The following is a 23,494-nucleotide window of genomic DNA, read 5'->3' as shown; positions in this document are numbered from 1 at the left end:
TGTGCAGATGTGGCCGTAAAAGAGGCACGTATGCCATTGTGTATTTCCTACTTTCCTCCAAAATTGAATTTGGTTTCTGATTATGGCAGGGAGGCTGCCTGCCATATAAAATTTCCTACACGTGCACACCCTCTTAAAAGAAAGCCCAATCTATGAAAATCTGGAACTAAGGAGAATGATTCAGGGCTATTATTAATTTTATAAGGCTCCCTTTACTTTGTAAAGGTATTTGCCAAAGAAGTCAATAAATAAAAGGTTTCTCTAGTACATTTACGATATTCTTTGATTAATCAAAAGTAGATGTATAGATATTTTTCAGATAGACACCTGTCAGGTAAATTATAACATGGACATTATTAAATAATTAGCTTCATGATTTTTTTGGTTAGGAAAACTGTAAACCATGAACTGACTTGCTGAATATGTTTACTTTAAGATTGAGCATATATATTTTACCTTAAAAAAATCAGGCCTTGAATTATTGTTCCTCAAAATAAAATGCATGGTTTCTAAAACTTAGTTTTGAGTTTTTAACCTATTTCTCCTCTGAGGAATATGGGCTTGTGAACAGCATACATTCTTCATACCACATTCAAAGTCTAATCTGTTTTTTTCTAGCAATCGCATGGATAGGTGTAAACAGATAAATAGTCACCATACACCATTGACTGCCATGGCTCATTTTTCATCTTTTGAAATAAAAGCCCAAGAGAATTTTTGTCAGAATAAATTGGAGATAAAAAAAAGTTCTCTTCTGAAGTGGATACTTTGAGCACAGCAGATGTGTAGGGAATTTTCTTTTGCCTTTGACTCCTTTTAAGACCTAATTGTACAAAATTAGAATTTCGGTTACTATAAACAGTGTATACCGGATCCTGGATTAAAGAACTGCTTTTGAGCCAGAGCTGAAGTTGTTTTAGCTTTTGTAATTTCAGATATATTATCTGGTGTAACACTAAATTTAGACATTATAAATTAGTTGACTTTTCCCTTAATCAGCCACAGTTACATTCCTATATAAAAGCTGAAAACATGAACACTCATATTTCCCTCTAAAGGAGTCTAATTACATTATGATCTGAAATAATATCTCCTTAATGATTCTTCGAACAACATGGCCTATATTTTCTTTCTCCATGCAGACCCTTCACAAATAACACAGTCTACATCAAGACAAACAGTACTTTTAGCATGTTTTGCAATATGGAAACAGGCGGGTTAGAAAAAGCAAATGAACCAAACCTCTATATTCGTAACAAGCTTCTAGACCACTTTAGTGCAGAATTCACAATAGATATGTACATTTTTCATTGGAGGATTTTAATATTTTTTTTCATACGATGCCATCCATCAAATTTCCAAAGAAGGCAAATAACTCACAGGGAAGAATCTGAAAAAGCCCAGAAATACTAAGCAATGTATGGTGACAACATGAGAATAAAATACAAAATGAATTATAACAATACTAACAACTAATAAAGAAACACGAGCCAAAATTGTGGTCATATTAAAAATGAGCCTTCTTATTTAAGGTGAAAAAAAATACCCTATCAATTCTGATCCACTTCCCATATTTAGAACAAAATAAAACAATGTTTGTTTAAAACAAAATAAAACAAGGCTTCCAGCAAATCCCTCAAGACATTTTAAATCCTACATAAGATACGCTGGAATTAAAGAGCATTACACGGACTTCTGCACGGCACGGCCACAAATTTATTACCCATCGAGTTATAAGGAACGGCTTCCCCTCTAGTTCAGGGTTTGTTTTTTTCCCCACAGTCAATGTTTAACCCACCTGAACAGTTTAGTGAGGCCAGATGTGTCGGTTTTACCTTTCCAAGGGAATTCTGTTTAGAGAACTACATTGCAGCATGATGACAAGCACTGCTCTCTAATACAAGTTTCTTGCTTTTCCAAAATCCAATTCTGTGCTATATTTATTCATTTCTTGAAGGACTCCTTGACTTCACATACATACATACATACATACATACATACATACATACATACATACATACATAAATAGAAAATCTTTATACGTGCTCCATGCCGTGGACCCATGGGCATAAATAATCTGATGTGAATTCAAATACACATCCTTTTCCCATTTGTTTCCATTCTCGGTGCCAACTTTGGCTCAGTAAACAACGACCTTCAGCTTAGTATGAAGGAAGCATCCAGTACCTAATGCATGGAGCGGTGCCCCTTCAAAGAAGGAAACCCTTCAGAATAGCCAAGGATGAGAAGAAAACAGAAGCTCAGGAGAGCGGGAGACTTAAGGAAGTAGTTTCAATTTCACCTGAGGTGACAGCAATACCTCTGGCTGAGTCAGGGAAATGTTCTCAACCACAGTTTTGCTGATCACTTTGAAAAACATGGCCCAGGAATAAGCCTAGAAGATATTCATGAAACCGGAGTTGAAATGGTCATAGTATTGAGCATGGCCTGAGGTCTCCTGATTCCTCCCTTATTGCACAGATTCCTCAGCTTCTCCAGCAGGAAAAGGGAGGCATTAAGCCTTTCCACGTTTCCTAAAAGCATGTTTCAAGGATTAAAGAATCCAAAGGATCAAATTGCTATTTATCTAGGACTCCTTCTAACCAGTGGGGCATCATGAGATACCCTGAAAGAGCTGATTTACTGAATCCCCAATTGAATTGGCCTTAGAGAGTTAATACAACATCCACGGTGACAAATTTACTCACTACCAATGAATTGCATTAGTTCCATTATTTGTAAAGCACTTTTCCATCTGGGAAGAAAGGTGCAGCATAAATCCCATTCTTTTCAGTAGCATGGCTGGAAGGCATCAACCTTTTATGAGCCAGGAAAGTCAGGACTTTTCTTCTATTAATTTGCTAAGTATTCTCTGCCCCCATGAGTTTTAACACGTTGAAAATATGGCAGATGGCAGAGGACAAGGACAAGGAAAAAAAGAAGGCCTTTTGTCCCATCGGGCTGTATCACCTTTTTAATTCTGTGGAAGCTTGTTTCACAGGATTTGGGGCTGACTTTGGCTCAAAATGGGCCCTGAGTTAACGACTGGGAGACTCACTTTAGTTGAGACTTACTTCCAGGTAAGTCTTGAAATTTGAGCATCTTAAAATTTTAGTCAATTTAGCATGGTCTCAGGAGTTCCAAAATCTGACGTGCCCTATTCCTAAGCATTTCCAGAGGGGCAGTATTATATAATTTCAGGAATATATACTTGGGAGCCCAGTGATCTGAGATCAAGCCCTAGTGCCACCGTTGCTCACTGTTTGACTTTGGTCAAATTAATTTCACCTCTGTGAGTTTCAGTGACATCCTCCAAAAATGGGAATAAGAATAGAAGCAAGTTAGAGTGTTATGGTAAGACTAAGTATGATAATGCATGTAAACCTCCTAGCATGGTGCTTGGTACATTGAAAACCATCACTAAATGTTTGCTCTTGTTATCATTAGATGGGACTTTTCAGATGTGTGACCCAAAGTTTCTGCTTGGCTGAAGATGGTGCCCTTAGTGGTCTGGAACAGTAGACACTGGTAGAGATTTTTTCTGGCTCCTGTCAACACATCCTGTCCATTAATTTTGAAGTTCCTGTTCTAGATACTAACCTGGATTTCTTCATCCTTTCATTCAGAAGGTGCTGAGTTAGGGCCTCTGTGGGCAGCTTGTACCAGTCCTTTGAAGAGAGAGCTCTTATCTTTTGGTAAGGTGAAAATACATGGAATTACTTTATTAACAACATGAAGCCTATCTGCACATACAGATGAGCTGGTTTTGAATTTTATGCAATTTGATTCTTTGATAATAGCTAACACTTACCGAAGGCTCACCAAGGGCCAAGCACTGGGCTAAGGACTTTCTGTAAATTATCCTCACAAGGATCCTAAAAGGCAGACTCCATTATTATTCTAAACTTTGAACCCAAGGATTCGAATTCAGAGTCTATACCCTTAACTACTACCTTAAACTACCATCCTAAGATGGGATTGATTGCAAACCCATTTTTAAAAAGTTCTAGATGTTCGTCCAGTACAGTCTGTCCTCTTTGAAGACTGAATCCTAATTCCTTGCCATCAGGCAAACACAGCTGCATTGCATTTATTAGCAACCATAATCCTTCACACTTTTATTTGCCATTTCCAGTTGACAGAGTGGTGTTACATGCTTTGTTATTCAGACCTCCTGTTTTACCAAAAAGATTGCATTTATGTAATCCTCACCAGGAGGTTATTCTTACCCCCTGTTTGCTGCTCAGGAAGCTGAACCTTGGAGAGAGCGCAGGACTAGACCACGGCCACCACACTGATGAACGATCCATGTATAGTTGAAACCGGATTTTTTGATCCAAATAAATAATGAAGTTATTGTTAGTCTTGTAAAATTGGAATAATGCATTCTACACATCCAAAGGAAAAGTGACTTTAACCCCGGTGGGTGAACCATTGCAACCTTCCTCCATAGCTAGCTCATTTCTGGCTCAGTCACATCACTGAGCCCCTCCCAAGGGCTCGGCATAATCCTACACAGAGCCTGACCACAAGGAACCTATTTGAGAGGGCACATTAGAATGTTCAATCAAAGATATAATAATAATAATAATAATAATAATGGCCATAAAGGAGGGATTAGAGTCAGGGGATTGAGGGGTCTTTACCAGGGTCTTGCAGCCCTGACAAAGGAGGGGGCTACCTTAGCAGGGGAGGGAGTTCATGCCAAAGAAGCACTAAGCTGGTTTACTCAGCAGAGAGCTGGTTAGATAACTGGGAGGCTAAAAAGCTCAATCTGGCACAAAAATGAAAAATGTCTTTGTCTATTCATTTTATCTTTCCTACCAGTTGTTTTGTTCTCACGGATAACGGTATGAAATATTCTATGAACTCAGATGAAAGGTTCATACACCAAATGCAAAATCTGAAGTTCATATTTTCAGTTATTTCATATTTTGCATTTCATTCATTTAAAAATGATTTCATGCAGTTCAGCTACTGCATTGAAACATCTCCTTGTAACACACTTAGGCAGTTTCCCTTTAAGAAAAGATGCTGGTCCTCTTTTTCAGATGGTCATTCAGTGATACAAACCTGTAGGACTGAGATAAATTGCTCCTGGAAACATTTTCCTCTTGGAAAATCACAGATGAGACTAAATGAGACATTTTATATATATAGTAGCAAACAGTCATAGGTACATTTCATTTTGAAAGTCCCATCTGTCTTGCAACCTAAACAGGTTTTGACACTGCAGAGTGATTGCAGCACTTCAGGAGGTAGGAAAAGCCAGTGATACAGAACGGGATGCTGAAGAATTTACTACAATTTTACCGTTTGGGTGTTTTAAAAAATCAAAAATATAATTAGAACTGTAATTATGTCTCTTGACACATGTGACCACTCTATTTCACAAGGTATAACTTGAATACTCCAGCCCAGCATTTAAATATAAATGCAGCTTTTATAACAAAAGAGAACCAGCAAAGCTTCTTGCTAGGATTAGAGTTTTAATTGATACCATTATAGCTAGAAGTTTGAACATGATGGGAATAATGACTCTGGTGTTTTTCGGCACCTTATTATTCATTTTACATCTTTATGTCAGCTATGTGCTCAAGTCCACAGAGTCTGTAATATTTAAATTAATAATGTAAATTTAACTATTGCCATTAAAGCAAAGAGCTAATTAGGTCCCTGCTTGCCGACTGGCAGGATGATGCAATGAGTAAAATGGTTTGAGCCGAGAGCTAAAGCTGCCAGGAAAATGTGAACTGAGTTCACTTGAGATTAAACAACCTCTAAGACACCAACGGAGGGGAAAATACAAAGTGTCTGGTCTCATTTTCTAAAAAAAGAAAAAAATCCATGAAGAGACACAAATATAGCTCATCAAGCAGCTCAGAGCAAGCTTTCTGAGAGGTGATGCAATGATCTTGTGCTTTTCATTCTGTGGTTCTTCTTCCATGCACGGGTTGGAGATGCAGTTTTCCTCGGGCCTCAGAATGTTGGCCTTCTTCCATAGTTTTCACATTCTAAGCAAGAGAGGCCAAGAAGCTGAACTTTACCTGTTTTATAAACACCTCTTCTAAAACAGCAGAAATGGAGAGGAGAGGCAAACGAATGCTTATTTCCAATTCAGCTAAAGAGAGTCTGTCCTGGAAGTTGCAGAAGTGGAAAAATGGTACAGAAAGGCATAAGCACATACTCTATTTAATAGAGTGAGCCTTTATGATTGTCTGGAACAAAGCAAGGGCTTCCTCACCCTGGGTTTTCCTCTTGACAAGAGGATCAGCTCACTCAGGGCTGCAGACTGGCTCAGCGGGAATGCCTCCAGAAGTGTAGGGCAGCCCGCTGTTCCCTCCTCTATCTGGGCTCCGACTCGACTGGGGACTATCTGAACACCTGATGGGAAGCCAGATTGATCCGGTCGTCCTGCCTGAAGGTACAATGGAGCAGGAACTGGGTGTGAGGGAGGAAAAGGGGACTTGGCTCAACATGCTTTTTAAAAATAAGCTTTGAATGTAATAAAAGATGCAGATTATGTTCATCAAGGGAGAGTTCCATATGTTACGTGAAAAGGCTCTTTTTAAGAACAATGCTCTTCCTCTAAGGAAACCGATATTTGCCCCATGTAATTTCATCAAATGACAGTTCATACATCTGTGTTGATGGATCCATTTGTTAGGAGTACTTTCTCATAGCAAATGTACTCATGTTCTTCTATATTCTTAGCCTTCTCCTTCCCTTTTTCTCCATTTCTAAAGTGTCATAGCCTGATTCCCCAAGGAAGTCTGGTGGTCCATCACTGCAGAAGGCTCTCCTCATAGTGAAGACCGATACTGAAGAATTCCATTTACCAAAAGCATTGTTCACCTTTATCATCTCCAGCTTGGCGAGGAACTGGAACTGTAAGTGACAGATGGAAAAGGAGTTTTAATTACTAAAAGGCTATGCTGGCTAAAGGTGCTGGCCAAATGGTTCTTCTGGAACTTGTCTACACAGCATCAACAGTTTCTGTTTTAGACCAAAAACTGCTTTTTATATTTAAAAAATTAGATTAACATCCCAAGAGGCAACGCTGTATAGTGGTTTGTAAAACTAACTGCCGCTATGTCCTGAGGCATGATGTCATCTAATCCTTAGGATGATTTCCTGACTGGCTTTGAAGTCAGGCAGATTAGTTGCGCTGCTTTAGAACTTAGTTTTCTTGTCTGTAAAATGGGGTAATGATACCTCATGAGATTTGGGGGAAGATAAAATGAAATCATGCGTGTAAATTGACTAAAACACAGCCTGTAGCCTTCAGTAAACTGTGCCTATCCTAAAGACTTATCAGGAAGCGTGATGTTGTCATCCCTGTGCTGCTGGGGTTTGGCAGCTACACTCAAAGAGCCACCCAGCCATTATGTTCATCTTTGAAGAGTGGAATTGGCTGGCTATTTTGAAAACCACTTTCAAAGGGAAGCTGTATTAGAAAGAATCCATTAAGCTTCTTCTTTCAAACCTTCCTCCCAGTGAAAGCCACTGCAGAATCCCTCTGAAAATTCCCAGTGGATCCTCAGAATTGAGTTACTAATAGTCCATTGATTGGATACACTAGTATGAATTTAACCAGAACTCTATGGGTAGATATTTAGGTTGTTGTCAATTTTAAAATACTTTAAACAGTCCTGCGGTTAACATAGTTACATTTATACTCCACCACCCCACCTGCCCACATTGCAGATGATTTCCTCAGAAGGGATTCTCAGAAATAAGACAGATGACTGGGTTTTAAAAAGTAAGTATTTTAATGGATCTTGATATATGTTGTCAAATTGCTTTCCCATTGATAGTACACTGTGTGAATAGAGTTTTACCAAACTCTAGCATAAACTTGTTGTGGTGGAAGTCTTGACTTAGGCTGCTTCTTTAGATGACATGTGCTTACACTAAAATGCGCTAATTGTATAGAAATTAGTATCCCATTCCTAGGTTTGAGTCACTGAATGGCAGGCTGTCTGAATACCTATTGCTACCACACCAGCTCTCTCTCTCTCACACACACACACACACACACACACACACTCTCTCTCTCTCTCTCACACACACACATGGTTATTAAGCTCCATGGCTGAACTAGAGTCTTGAGGAACTGGTAGAAGCCTAGATGGGGATGATAATGTTCCCTCCTCCTTCCAATCTAAATAGCTGGGTTTGGGAGCCCACAGAAAGCCTCCTCAGAACCACCTGATTGATTGGGGGTCTGGGGAAAGGTGTCCATTTTGTTGCTCTTGTTGTTTCCAAAACCCGGCTAAAAGACCTGACTAGGTACACACGAAGTGTATTATAGAAGCAGCCTGTTATTCCTGAGGTTACTGCGATCCTCTCCAAGGCCTTGCGAATCATCGGTGAAAAACACAGCCTACTTTCAAAGAATTCAAATGGCTCACCTTCAAAGAGCGGCTTCATTTAGAGCCACCTGGCGCCACTGCCTCTGCCTCCTGTCTGGAGAGAGAAGGGCAGCCGCTGCTCACCACCAGCTCCTGCCCTCCTAACCCGTTGCTTATTACATCAAGGTAGGAAAGTTTTCTGTGTATAACTTGTGAAGTTCCCTTAAGCAGACAGTGCTACATATATGTGAAATGCTGTTATTAATAATAAAGTTCGGCACACCTAAGAATGCTGTAGAAGTAAAGTAATGAGATTCTATTTTTAGGCAGACTGGGGAATAACATGCAAGTATGATAAGGCTGTGATTTAAAGCTTACTTTAACCTTCCATTGCTCTAAAGAGTACGTTTTCCGGGCCGCCTACACAGCAGTCGGCCGCCCTGAGCTCTATTAACGTTAACGGTGGAGGTGAGCTTGGAGCCACCAGGCCCGGCTAAAAATAGGCTTTGGTCCTTCTCAGACGGAGCGTACCTCACACACAACTTGCTGTCACAACATCTAGATGGGCCTCTTCAGTCACCTCGCAAACCTTCATCACTACCTTGGAAACGATTAGAAAAGCTTCTAGAATGTGTTTTGAAATTCTTATACATCTATAATTATGTGCAGGTATAGGACGTGTTTGGGAGACTCCGTTATGTTTATTTTCAGATGTAAAGATACTTAACAGAGGCCCAGGTTGGAAGGGATTCACAGCTAGTCAAGAAGTCCCATTCCTCAGGGGAAAAAAAATGATTAGCTTTTCCTCCATTAGTGTTCAGGTCAATGCTTTGTCAATAACAGTAACTCTTCTTCACCAACTTAGTGCAGCCTATAAAGATCCTTATGACCCATAATTACAGATGCAGATTTATGTCAAAATGCATATATAAATCTCTGGTTCTGGCTATGGGTCACCTCTTATCAGAAAAAAGATTTGTGTAAGGAGACACTCTCCTTGATCCCTATGGATATTTTTTCTTTCCGATTTGGGGGCAGAATTATAAGGGTTTGCTACCAATGACACAAATATGACCCAAGGCACATTCCAGATTCACAGCTGGAGGGGGTGAGGAGCTGGTTGGTTTCGATGGTGGGTAGTGGGGGAGGGGGAGGTAGCCATGGAAATATACTTTCTGGGAATATTGCTTTCTGGCTAAATCAAGACCGCCTTTTCAACACCTGCAGGCCAGCCACCATAAATCAGAGCAAAGATGATTATCTGAACAGAGGGAGATGGGTTTTAAAATGACTGGACCTCCTGAGGCTGAAGTCTAGCGCTTGATTCAGGGATACAGGGAAGTCTTAGACCTGATGGCTTATCAAATTCCATGGAAGCCTGAGTGGGCAAAGGAGATGCCAGGTTGGCCTTGCTCAGGATTCTCACAGGCTAGGATTTGTTTTGCGATGCATTTCCTGCTAGCAAATCTGAGTTTTGAACCATCATCTGATCATCTCCAGGGAACAATCTCCCTGATGGAAGGACTTCCTCAGCACCCATGAAGGATGGGAGAGGTGCATCCACCCTCTCTGTGTGAACAGGTAACTGCTGAAAAATTGCTGGAGCTTCTATATAGTTGCTGTCCGAATGCTGGATCTGGGAGGTTATTAAAGAGTGTGCCCGGAAATCCCATTTTTTTCCTACCTGCAGATCTCAACTCTGTACACCTAGACAATAGGTGTTTAACTCTCAGACAGTGTTCATAAAAATACATAGAAACTTAAACACCTACCTACCCTATGACAAATCAATTCCACTTCTGGGAGTACACCCAGAAGAAACAAGTGCACATGTCTACAAGAAGACTTGCACAAGGAAATGCATTACAGCTTTCTTCATGACAGCCCAGACAACCCAAATGTCCATCAACAGGTGAATGGATAAATAAACTGTCTTATATCCCTGCATTCAGCAATAAAAAGGAATGAGTTACTGATACCGACACAACAAAGATGAATCTAAAAACGTCACACTAAGTGAAAGAAGCCAGACACAAGAGTCCATAATGTGTGATTCCATTGATACGAGTTTCAAGGACAGGCAAAACTAGTCTACAGAAATCGAATCAGAATTCCAGCTGCTTCAGTGGGAAGAGGGTTACTGACTAGAAAGGCGCACAGGGAACACTCTAGGTGACGAAAATGTTTTATATCCTAATCTGGGCAGTGGTTAACATGGCATATAATATGTAAAAAAAAATCATCGGGCTGTATATTTACTTAAGATTTGTGCATTTTACTGTCTGTAAATTATAGCTTAATAAATGAAAAATTTAAAAAGCTCTCTGGAAAACATACATGGGGAAAAGCTCACTTTGTAAGAATGATCATGAACAGACAAAGATAAAATCATGAAGATAATCTAAAGAGTAAATGGAAAGAACATGAGCCTTTCACTTCTCACTTTTATCACAGGACATGAAAACGCTGGGACTTAGGAAACTAAAATCATTGTATGATATGCTTAGGAATTCACTGAGCGTTCTTTAACGGTTTATTTTCAGAATGATCCTGTTAAATTAGGAAGTGCTTCATTTGCAGGTTTCTCCTTAGGAAATGGTGTTGTTTAAACATAAACAGTCGGGAAATAGATATTTTAGGTGGATTCATCACTTGTCTTAGCAAGAGATCAATTAGCTAATGATACCGTTGGCCTCAAGCATTCTTCAGTAAAATGTATTTCATTCTCCTGAATATTTAGATTAATTAAGATATGAGGCTACGGTGTTTTTATGACAAAAAAATTGATATTAAATACACATTTCCCATTTTTCACGCAGTACACCTCAGTTCTTTTGTATTTGTCTTATGATAAAGACTTTCAATTGTTAAAGGAAGTCTTTGGGGTACTTGCTTTCCTGTGTCACTAATGAAACAAAGAAGGCTTATTTTTTTAAGAACGATCATGACAGAACTTCCACATGGCGTCTGCTACTCATTGTTCAGTTGATATTTCCATTTCTGGAATTCTAAAGTTTGTCTGAAATTGTTAGTGACATTTATAAAATGCTTGTAGAATTTTAAAATGGACCCTAGAGATCACCAAGTCCTTCCCCCTCATTTAAGATGAGGAAACTGAAATCAGGAAAGGTTAAGTGACTTGCCCAGGGTTCGACTTCTTTGGCTGACTTTTGTGTAGAGTTGGAATGCCTTCCTTGAACTCCATGACAGCAGATTCTATGATTGAAGAGATATCGCAGCTGTATCATTGGTGAACATGTGCACATTTTATAAAATGAGGAATTCAGTTAAAGGTTGTCTTCAGGACCTAGAATATTTCACAGTCCTGGAAATACTGTTCCCAACCTCTAGACAGTTTGCCCACAGTGAAGCTCGTATAACCAACATTAGGCTAAGCCTGTCTATCTCCCTTACCTGTATTATCGCATTTAGAACCCTGTGAATCAATATAATGTAAAAAATATGGTTTAGGGGCTGCATTGCCAGGGTTCACTTCTGATTTCACTACTTATGAGCTGTGTGGCAGTGTAACTTGCACTCAAATCTCAGATTCCTAATCTGGCAAATGGGGATAATAATAGTATCTTATGTCATTTTTTTAAGGTTCAAATTAAATAAGTCAAGTCAGCCTGGTCCTTAATAAATATTCAATAAATGTTAGCTAATAGATCATTTTGGAACTTCCAAGAAGAAAATTATACCCCAATTTATTTTGTTTGATTTTCCCACTTCCACCTTCTTGCATATACAATTCTGTGCCCTGAATACTCTCCTCTCTCCTCCTTTTTCAGGCTCCTCTTAGTTCTAGCTCCCTCTATCATTACCCACCTGGTCCTCCACACACCCTGATGCACCTGATTTCCCATGCACAGCTCACAGTATACATTTTAGCACTTGACTCTTGGTCTTATAATGCTCTTTTAATTATTTCATCTGATGTAAGTTACATAATGTATTTCTTCTGCATCTTTAACAGGACCTAGCATAGTGAAGGGCAAGTAGCAAATGCTTGAAAATCATTGTATCAAAGAATTAAAATAGAAAACCTTCAAAATATTAAGCCTTGATTCCAGTGATGGCTGGTGAACTATTTTAATGGAGATCGTCTATAAAATCTATTTTATAATCTTTTAAAAATAGTTTATATAATAAGAGCATTGTAGCCAGAAACAAAAACACCACAGACAAACCAAAATAACACATCAAACAAACAAACAAAAATAAACCGTGCCTGGAGTGGAATTATGACGTTTGCTATAACACAGATTCTGAAAATCTGGTGTTTCCTTTTTAGTTCTGTAATAGTGCATGCAATCTAGTATGAAGACCAAAGTCCTATTTTTGATTTATGTATCAAATAATGACACAAGGCCACAAAGAACAAACGAAACCGTATCACCAGCTTATGTTCACGGTCATACTCTTTTTAAATACCAGGAAGTAACAGGGCCATCAAGAATATACCACAGTAACACTAGTAATACAAAGAACAAGTAATAAGATGTATTCAACATGTATCAAGTTTAAATATGTTTACAGCAATAGTGTAAAGGAAAATAAAAGTAAAAGATTGAAAAAGTAAAAAAAAAAAAGAGAATATACCACAGCAATGATAAGACTTATGGTTAACATTTCACATATTTTTTAAAATTAATTAATTTATTTTTTGGCTGTGTTGGGTCTTCGTTGCTGCGTGCGGGCTTCTCATTGCAGTGGCTTCTCTTGTTGCGGAGCATGGGCTCTAGGCACGCGGGCTTCAGTAGTTGTGGCACGTGGGCTCAACAGTTGTGGCTTGCAGGCTCTAGAGCGCAGGCTCAGTAGTTGTGGTGCACGGGCTTAGTTGCTCCATGGCATGGGGGATCTTCCTGGACCAGGGCTCGAATCCCTGTCCGCTGCATTGGCAGGCGGATTCTCAACCACTGCGCCACCAGGAAGTCCGACATTTTACATATTTACATATATATTTTTATGTATCTCATGAATAGAGACTGCCTTGTCAAAAGCTTTCAAAAAAGCACCCCCAAATACTTGGGCTTTATAGTGATACTGTACTAGAATACTTTCATTCCCTTTTTAATGCTATGATTTAAAAAATTTCACAAAAGTTCTTTCTCAAGTACCCTTAAGAATGTAGGGCTTCCCTGGTGGCGCAGTGGTTAAGAATCCACCTGCCAATGCAGGAGACACGGGTTCGAGCCCTGGTCCAGGAAGATCCCACATGCCACAGAGCAACGAAGCCCGTGCACCACGGCTGCTGAGCCTGCACTCTGGAGCCTGCGAGCCACAACTGCTGAGACTGCATGCCTGGAGCCCGTGCTCCGCAACAAGAGAGGCCACCGCAATGAGAAGCCCATGCACTGCAACGAAGAGTGGCCCCCGCCCACTGCAACTAAAGAAAGCCCGAGCGCAGCAACGAAGACCAAACGCAGCCAAAAAAGAGAAAAACAAATAACGTATGCAGCCAAAAATAAAATTAAAAAAAAAAAAAGAAAGCATAACCTTTAAAAAAAAAAAAGAATGTAGAATTGTTTGGACACTTGCCATTTACACCAAAACTTTAACCTTTTCAAGGCCTTATTCCAATTTTGTGATTTACATAAACAGTAAATATTTTTTTTCCTGTTGACAAATTCATTGCTAACTTAAGCATCAGAATTTTACTTTTTATGTAATTCCTAGGTACTGGCCAAGATATCCTAAGCGCCAGAAGAAGCAAAGCCAGGGAATACGTAATTCCTCCACTTTCTGTTGCAAAGTGATTGTGCTTGACAGGAACGAGGCTTGTTGGGACACCACTTGCCAAAGAGTTTTGCTTACCTAGTTTTCTGACTCAGGGTGCCCGTGTACACCTGCAGTTGTTAGAATAATGCACTCACACTTACACAACCACACAACTGTAAAAATATACAGGGTGTTTATGGTATTATCGTCTAATTTTTCTTCATTCATCCATCCATCCAACAAGTGTTGAATATTTACTCTGTACCCAGCAGAAAAGAAAACACAAATACGCCTGTCTTCATGGATCCTAATTCTAAGACCTTCTTTGAACCTCTCAGACCTTGGTCCTTTGCCTCAATTCCACCATTAGGTTTTGACAACAGTAGTAAATAATTCTATGCATTCATGTGGTCAGTAAGGATTTTCATTTCAGAATTATTTGTTTTATGCTATATGAACATATATGTCTCGTTCTTAAAATATAACCCAAATATATATTAATTAATTTAAAAAATCTGATATCATTTCTTTCTTTAGAGCCTTTGCAGTGGATGTGTTTTCTTAATAAAGTGTGTCATGGGAGCATTTTTTTTAATGAAGAAAATTGGAATTATTTCAATGGAGCTTATGTGCCTGAGTGTCTGTAATGCTTGGACAATTAGTTAATTGATGGGCCCATTAACGTTTTGCAGAGGCTAGTTTTGTTTGTGGTAAATTGCCTTTTACTTTTTTCACCTTCAAAAATAGAATCAATTTATTGTGTTATTTGGCTTATTCTCTTTGATATTATAATGTATGCTAATAATAGTATTTGGAGTCTGGTGGTCATAGCCTGGATTTACATGTTCAAATGATGGGTATAATGTCAAGATCACAGCTACTTTTGATTCTCAGCAAAGACGGTTAACAGAGTATGTGATTCAGTTTGCACACCAAAATTGGTAGCAACCTATACTGTGCTCAGTGGAGTAGAATTCAGGACCTCCTAAGATGTTAATTTTTCCTTTAGGTGATGGTGATTTGATGAAGTATTAGGAAAGGTGGGCATAGTGATTAAGTAGGATTTCTCTGCCCCATAGAAACTATTTTCAGAATTGTTAATGATTTGTACATCCCTATGACCCCAGTGAGATTACCAGGAAATGGAGAAATCAATGCTAATTGACTAGGTTCAAAAAAACAGGGAAACACACAAGCCCTTTTCTGTTTTAAAGGGCAGTTTTTTTAAGCACTACATATGACTGCCCCACATCATCCCACACTACAGAGAAAGTCAGTTGTTTGTATCCTATATATGCATTCCAGGATAGAGAGCTATGTAGGAATGTAATTTGAAGCAAAGAGCAGTTGAGAAGTTATGAATTGCAATTATGAATGGAAGCTATGGATTGCAGCCCAAAATCAGTTGGGTCCATATCTATGAATCTGAAATAGAGTTTTGGAATATGCCTCTGTTTTCTAAACATTTCCAAAGAATTTCTTTCAGTTCTTGGAAGTCATAAGAAGATGAGTCCCTTTATTGGTTATAGGACCGAACTAAATGAAAATTATAAAATAAAATAACTGAAAAAAACCCCCCAGTAGCATTTATATTTTGTTTGTCATTTGTCAAACATATGCAAAGTACAGAAAGTGTTTTATTTCACTTTTATCTTAACCCTATGAGATTAGCGTACTTTAGTATCCCTTGAACAGCTGAGGAAACTGAGGCATGGAGAGATCAAAAGCCTTCCTAAGCTCACATAGCTAGTATTTGGGTGGGGGTCCCATAGCCCATGCCTTCTTGAACCATCTTTTTACGATGCCTGTCAAGTTTTGGCAAGAGAAAACAAAATTCTGTATTCTTTTTTATCTCATGCTGTTTATTCAAAGGTCAAATTCACATCTTTTCCAGATGGACATTTTGTGGTTCTTTGTGGAGGATGGTTCATGATACTTCTCAAAGACCTCTTTGACTTAGGGGCTTATTTCCAACTTCAAAATTGCTGGATCTGAGCAGCTTAAAATTATCTGGTGCTTACTTGCAACCTTTTTAGTAAATGCCCTTCTCGCTTAGAGTGGCTTTGGTATTTCATATTTAGTGAAAGTGTCTGCTACCTGCCCTTGGAAAATATCTTGGTTTTATGTCTCCCAGACTGCTTGTTGCTGAAGGCAAAATGAGGAATGGAGAGTGGTGGAATTTCACTGTGCTATAGAAATTAGGTGCGACTACTACATTAAAAGCAACAGCAGGTGCTATAAATCTGAACTTTGTTTTGGGGAAGAAAAGAATAAAAGTAAAACATGTGAATGGATAGGCTACTAAATTGCCAAGTTGAAGACAGTTTTTCTAAAGAAACAATTAAGCCTTTCTACAAAGAAATCATGTTTTATCTTGGCTTGCACTTAAAATGCAGATTTCTAAATAATTAATCATTCATTCAATTTCTACAAAGCCATTTCATCTCTTTCAGGATGCTTCTCTTTTTCCAATATTTAAAAAATATTTTCTTTTTATTTAAAGCAATTCATATTTATTGTAGAACATCTAGAAATATATGAATAACCCAGAATATCACAATACAGAGATATATGCTGTTAACATTTTAGTATAGATTCTTCCAATATTTATTTTACACACACACACACACACACTTTTTAATGTAATCCTTTCTTGTCACATAATATATCACAGAATCTTTCCATCTTTTTTTTTTTTTTTGCACTTATCAAAGACTATCTGGAACAATTCATTTAATATCATTATAATGAAGAGGGTGAGCATCTTTACCTTCTGGTTTCATAAAGATTATCAAAAAGGCAAACATAAGGTCAATGTTAACAAGAGTCATTCGTTCATTCATTCATTCACTCAGAGATTACTCCTACTTTCCCTTAGTTTCTCTACCTTTCTCTCTCCCTCCTCTCTGCCTCCTTCCCTTTCCTCTTTTCTCCCTCCCTTCCTCCCTCCCTCCCTCCCTTTCTTCCAGATCATATTATTTGAGTGCCTTCTATCTGCTGGGTCCTATAGGTACAAAGCTCTACCTTTTGAGGAACTCACAGTGTGGTTTTAAGAGAAACTGACTTGATCATTTTAAAGTTCAACTGTTTTTATTCTACGGCCTCTCAAAAAGGGGATTAAAAAATATCATTGGGATTGTTTTGACCTGGCAGTCTCTAAGCCCCAATGTATTCTTTGAGATATTAGCAAGGAGAGAACAATTTCTTTAAGATGGATTTTTAAAGTACTGATTTCTATTATGAGTTTAGTGGGAACTGAAGTGAGATTATTCTGCTTGGTATGCAGGAGTCTTAGGCAACATCTCTCCCTAGAGGCACACTGTGGACTTCCGACATACCAACCTCCAGTTTGTTATTGAATGTTTGAGGACTTCTTTAACTCTCCCTGTATGTTTGGGGCTTTGAAGTAGCTGTTCCACCACAGGAAGAAAAGAGCTGTGGTGTAAACTGTAATTTCCAAAAACCAATCTGTATACTGGGTTGTACTATCTGCCTAAGAATTAATTCAACAACTATTTTTTGCACCCTTACCAAATGCCTTTACTGTGGGGAACTTGCAGAATCTTTCCATCTTATTAAATATTCTTTGATAGCATCATTTTTAATGGTGATTGTATCATATATTAACCAAAACATTATGCTGGAAATTTAAATTGTTTCTAGTTTTACACCATTATAAATAATGCTGCAATGAACACACTTGTAGCTAACTCTTGGTGCATATATATTTATGATTATTTTTCTTAGGATAAATTCCTATAACTGGACTTGTTGACACCAAGTATTTGGGAAATAACACTGCCCAATTGCTCCTCCTGAAAGGTACCAATTTACAGTCACACAATATGGCATTTCTGATCTTTCTTTTGTGTAGTTTTGGTGAGCTCACTCTTCTTCCTTCCTTCCTTCTTTCCTTCCTTCCTTCCTTTTTTCTCTTTCTTTCTTTCTTTTTCTTTCTTTCTTTCTTTCCAGCAAAACAGGGCCCCTCTTTGTCCGTATGTCCAGTGGACAATGGATGAGCTGAGACAGTTGTTGGTCAATCACCTGTCCATTCATTTCCATCTCTATCTCAGGCTTCATATTTGCTCTATCGCACTTTGGTAAGGTTGTCGCAAAGGAGAGAGAAATGGCAGGGGAGCAGGGTGAGGAAAGAAGCAAACACACTATCCTAATCCTGAGTCTTTAGGATACAGTGCTTTCCATGGACAGACTTATGACAGAGGGGGAAAAATGATGCTCCTTATTTTTATTCATCTTCCGTAGAAATTAGCATTTGGAACACTATATTAGAGGGTGTGAAAGGAAACTAACAAATAAAAAATCCTGTTGGGTTGTTTCTTAGTTCTGCCCTGCTCAGTGTGTCCTTTCCATGGTGGCTTGGAGTTCCCCCTTAGCAAGATTCTGCTCCTCATCTGTGGTCAACAGTGGCTTGCTCTAGTAAGCTAGAATGACTGTGGTCCTTAAAACCACAGAGAAATTCTTTTTAAATTGAGTTGGACTCCTGGAAGGATGATACCTGCCCTCAACTCTTAAAGGACTACTTCATCTTTAAGCAGAGATTTGAAAAAATCAAATCCCAGCTTTTTATTTTTAGAAAACACTTGGAATGATCATTTTTTCTTTCCTACATATATTGTACATGAACAAAATAGGGAAACATAAACTCGTAGGAATCTATCTGAAATATAGTAAAAAATCACTTATTCAAATAAGATGAATTTATTTTGGATTAAAATAGTGTTGGTTAATAGCACCAGCCCTCTTTATCCAATTATGTCTGCATAATAAACCATAGGGCCAACTGCTTTAATTCTTTGTAATTTACCGGTAGACTCACATGGAGCAGAAATACTGTTTTCCTTTCTTTTCTTCTTGTGAACAAGCAAAACAAGTTATTTAGTGTGAAAAATCTTGGAGATTAAGTCAGTTGAAGCTGATGTGGTCCACTGACCACAAAGAAGAAAGTGGAGCTCTGATAATAAAACATCTAGCAAACAGATATAGTTACAGTAAAATACATTTCATAACCCAAACGTGAACCTAAATGTTGGCTATATGCCTCCAACTTGGTTGACAGAAATGGGCTTAGTCCAAGGCATATGTAAACTGGAGATGTCACACATTAATCCTAGAGACAACTGAAAGCCATTTAGCCCATGGATTGACTGTAAGGTGCAAAAATTGGATTGGCTTGATGGGCATTCCAAACTCAATTATTCAAAGCAAGGTTTTCTTCTATTACATTTATTCTTTATAAAATAAATTGGTCCCACTAAATTATCCTGTGTTTTAAATGTAACCTTTTGCCCAAACCCCTTAGTTCAAAATAGTCCATTTACTGCATGTCATATACCTCTTCTTAATCTAGACAAATACAGCTGTTTCAGATTCCATACGAAGATCTATTAATATGTATTTTTAGTATTTTGACTTGTTCACCATAATTAGCCCTGATGTGTTCCCAACTCAATAGTCTTCACTGATGGTGTATTTATAGTGATGGGAGAACTTTATCAAAACATCAAACCCAGCACCCATGCTCCTGGGAGAAAAGAAGACTTTGGAGCTGCAAAATACACTCTGAGGATGAGTTTGTTAATATCACCAGCATAGTATTACAGACTGTAACCAGGCCAATGAACAACATCACTCATTTGGAGTTAGAAGTGTTTTTTTTTTCTAAAGACCCAAATCATTTATTTTGGTCTGAGAAGCAGGAAGAGGAAGCAGTGACTTAGAATAGGTAACAGACTTGTGTATTTGAGAACAGTAGCCAGTGAGAGCCAAAGTAACATATGGATACCCAAAGGAAGCATCTTCCCAAACAAGGAAATGCAAAGTTCTCATTTGCTGTATCTCAAGGAATGATGGAAAGAAAGCACTTTAACCTTCTTTGACTGAACTAAGCTTCTCTGGCTTCTTGAAATAATAGTAAATGCTTCCATACTCTGTCTTGAGACGAAACCTCTAATTAAGTCAAGCCCAAGAAAGAGAATCATGCAAAGCCATGGTTCTCAGACTCTGACACCATTAAAGCTCCAGGAGTTTGGCTGAAGTATCTTGGGAGGTCTGGGGCAGGGTTACTCTTGCTTCACCCAGAACAGACCTGCTTTTATCTGAGCTCTACCTTAGATCTCTTTCTCAGTACACGCTTAAAGAAAGGCTTCCTTAGCAATAGTAACAGTGACAACAATAACAGCAACAGAAAAGTACTATGATTTAATAATTATTTAATAATGATTAAATTATAACCAGAATCTTAACTCAGCCATAGACAGCAGCATTGAAAGATGTTCTAATGCTTTTACAGACCATTATTTGAAAGAGAGATTAGAGTAGCCTTGAACCCAGCACAAAATACATGCTCAATAAATGTTTGTGGAATGACTGAATTAGTGAATAAAAGAGAGAGGGAAGAGAGTTGCACCAGTGGTTTAAAGACCTAGATTCAAATCCTGATTTCTTGAGGGATCTTGGTTTCCTCTCTGGACCCCTGTTTCTCAAACTGATCAGTTTTGAGATCCCGTACAGTTCTGCCTGGAATTATGACCAGAATGTATGCTGTGTTGTAAAGGAATTGGAAAGGGAAAGAGCAGTTAGCAAAGCTAAAGGTCAGGCAGGTCAATAAAGATCAAGCCACCAACAGCATCTATAGCTTGCCTGGAAGGCTGAATATCACTTTGCTGTTCTGTTCACAGCAATTTCACACACATCCTCAGAATACCTTCAGCCCTATTTTATAAATGACAAAACTGAGATTTGGCAAGGCAAGTGATTTTCTTAATGTCACCCAAGTGGCGGAGCTGACATTGGAAGCTGAGTCTTCAGACTTCATCACCCTGTGGACTCAAATATATAAAAAAAGCTTTTATAACCTGGTCACCCAGGTGAGAGGGAAACATAAAGTGGCAGAAGGATTCCACAGAATTGGGGTGGCCTACTTCTTCTCTGCAGAGAAGGAAGCCCATAACCTAAATCTCATAATTTCCGATCCAGAATTTCAGGCATGAAACTTTATGGCCTCTTGAAAGGTGAATGAGTAGGTTTGATTCATTGGAAGTCAGAACAGCTTTTTAAACATTTGAGAATCAAGATAGGTAGTTAGTCTGCCTTATAAAATTTTCTTATGGATGTCACCATCAGATAAATTTATCCTAGCTTAGTACACTGGGAAGCTTATTCAAATCTATCACATTTTCACATTCAGTCATTGTTAGCTGAGGGTTTTAGCAGTAATCCTAGCTGCATCTTAATTCATGTGATCTTGGAAAGTAGCGATTTGTTTTGCTATCGCCAAATTTCATCCATTTAAAATAGGTCACCAAGATGTCACATTTTATGAGGTTATTTATACTACCTCCCTCTTTTTGGGCTGCAGCTTTGCAGGTTATTTTTCTTCTGTGTATTAATGAGAGGAGTTCAGAGTACTGAATTTTGTTTATTGAAGAAATTGACAGCTGTGACTCCTGAGTAAATAAAAAATAGAAAATGTGAAATAATGCAATACCTTATCTGGCCAAGAAAAGGAAAATTCTAATTTTATATTAATTCTGAAAATCTTAAAGTGAAAAATGCTCTTTATTTCCTAGTTTATTTGTAAATTGATATAATCTATACATGTAACTTTCAAAAAAAAATCACCCAATAATACTTTAATAATCCTTTAAAAGTATGTGTATCTGTATGTGCACATAAATATGCATACATATTCCACACACATTCTAACATAAAAATAAATTATTGATGACTTAGAAAAGATCTTGTCCAGTAACTACAATTCTAGACATATGAACACGATAACTTTCTGCATATTAAAGGTAGTTAACAAATAGCAATGATATGTCCATTAACAAACTAATAACTCTAAGTTCTAACTTGTCCTAATTATTTCTAATAATCTCTGTGGAGACTAATATCTCAAAAAGTATGTATGTGTTGATGATAGAAAGCAGGTTGAAAAGTACTGATTTATTACAACCCTTCATTAAGGTTAAAAGCATTCCAGTGAGATGAAGACATCTGCCTTGTATTTTCACATTGCAGAAGAAAAGTTAAGGACAGGAAGAACAAAAAAGAAGGAAAACAGTGTTTCAAGCTGAATTCAAGCCAGCTTTGAAGAAAACAATGCTAGCTTCATATCTTCAAAAGTTTTCAAGAAAGAAACTTCCCCATGCCATGACTATTGTTTATTACAAAGCTACCGAATATATTTCATACTGTATATTAACAATAAAAATTATGCTATATGCCCCTGGGTTATTTTTCAAATTTTTATATGCAGTTAATCAACACATGTATATTTCAATTGTCTTTTCTTTCTTTAAAAAGTTAACAAGAAGGCTACTACCAGAAAGAATTAAGATATGTTAATTATGCAATGTATTGGAACAAGATTTTTTAAACAGGCCATTTCTTTCCTTTTCTGTTAGAGGTGGGACTGGGTGAGGTTGGTAATTATAGGGTTTAGTGAATAGCCACTTGATATCTTGGAAATCAAAGGAAAGGGCCACTGGAGAGAGGCTGAACTTAGCTGTTGGAGGATTTTTATCTCTCTAAATGAGTGCTAATGACAGGAACCATATGTGTTACATACTATAGCTGAGGAAGAGAACATGGGTGGTTTTCCAAGGAGCTGTGACCTGCCTGCATATGCATGTCTACCTGGGAGCTCATGTACAAATCTGATGTATTTATGAATATTCAATAAACACTTAGAGCCACATGTAAGTCTGAGGGCTATGTGTTTCTCTCATTCGAATGTCTATGTGTGAATATTCAGGTTGATTTTGCCTTAGAATTAAAATCAATCTTTGTATTTTGCGGTGTTTCTCACTACACAAAAACATCCATGAAAGTGTAAGGCTCCCTTTGAAATGACAGAAGAAAGATTCATTAGTTCCTAATTAAGCTTGTATTTAGCTCACTTGAAAATAAGAAACAGCTTAAGCAGGGCTGATGATCACTGAAAACATTTCACTTAAGTGAATGAGTTTACTTCATATTGTAGTGTCAGAGTTCTTGAATGGCAGATATTTTCCCAGGAAAAGCAGATGGAAGAGTCATTTTAATTCATGTTTTTGTGGCATATCTTTTTCCATTTATTATTTTGCTTTTTCCATTTATTATTTATATGTGACATATCCTTTTACTTTTAATCTACCTCTATCATTACGTGTGAAGTGAGTTTCTTGTAGAAAGCATATAGTGGAGGGACATGATTTTTTAAAACTTCATTCTGATAATCTCTGTTTTTTTTTTTTTAAATTAGGACACAGTCAATATTTCAGTACACTAACATTATTATTATTTTTTTAAAAGACAATCAGATGTTTATTTATTTATTTATTTATTTATTTATTTATTTATAGCTGTGTTGGGTCTTCGTTTCTGTGCGAGAGCTCTCTCTAGTTGTGGCAAGC

General features: G+C 37.9%; 1 protein-coding gene across 1 annotated transcript in view; it reads right to left on the bottom strand.

Moving 5' to 3' along the window:
• LOC137764628 (uncharacterized) overlaps positions 1 to 23,494 on the bottom strand; it is a 106,475-nt gene that overhangs the window by 20,861 nt on the left and 62,120 nt on the right. The window contains exons 4-5 of the mRNA XM_068543682.1: positions 6,716 to 6,888; positions 6,280 to 6,384 (exon numbers count right to left, since the gene is read on the bottom strand). Coding sequence (XP_068399783.1) covers positions 6,280 to 6,384; positions 6,716 to 6,888 — 278 coding nt within the window. The remainder of the gene's footprint in view (positions 1 to 6,279; positions 6,385 to 6,715; positions 6,889 to 23,494) is intronic.

This window comes from Eschrichtius robustus, chromosome 5, assembly GCF_028021215.1.
Source record: "Eschrichtius robustus isolate mEscRob2 chromosome 5, mEscRob2.pri, whole genome shotgun sequence".
Classification (NCBI taxonomy): Eukaryota; Metazoa; Chordata; class Mammalia; order Artiodactyla; family Eschrichtiidae; genus Eschrichtius; species Eschrichtius robustus.
This window is presented reverse-complemented; position numbering and strand designations above follow the sequence as displayed.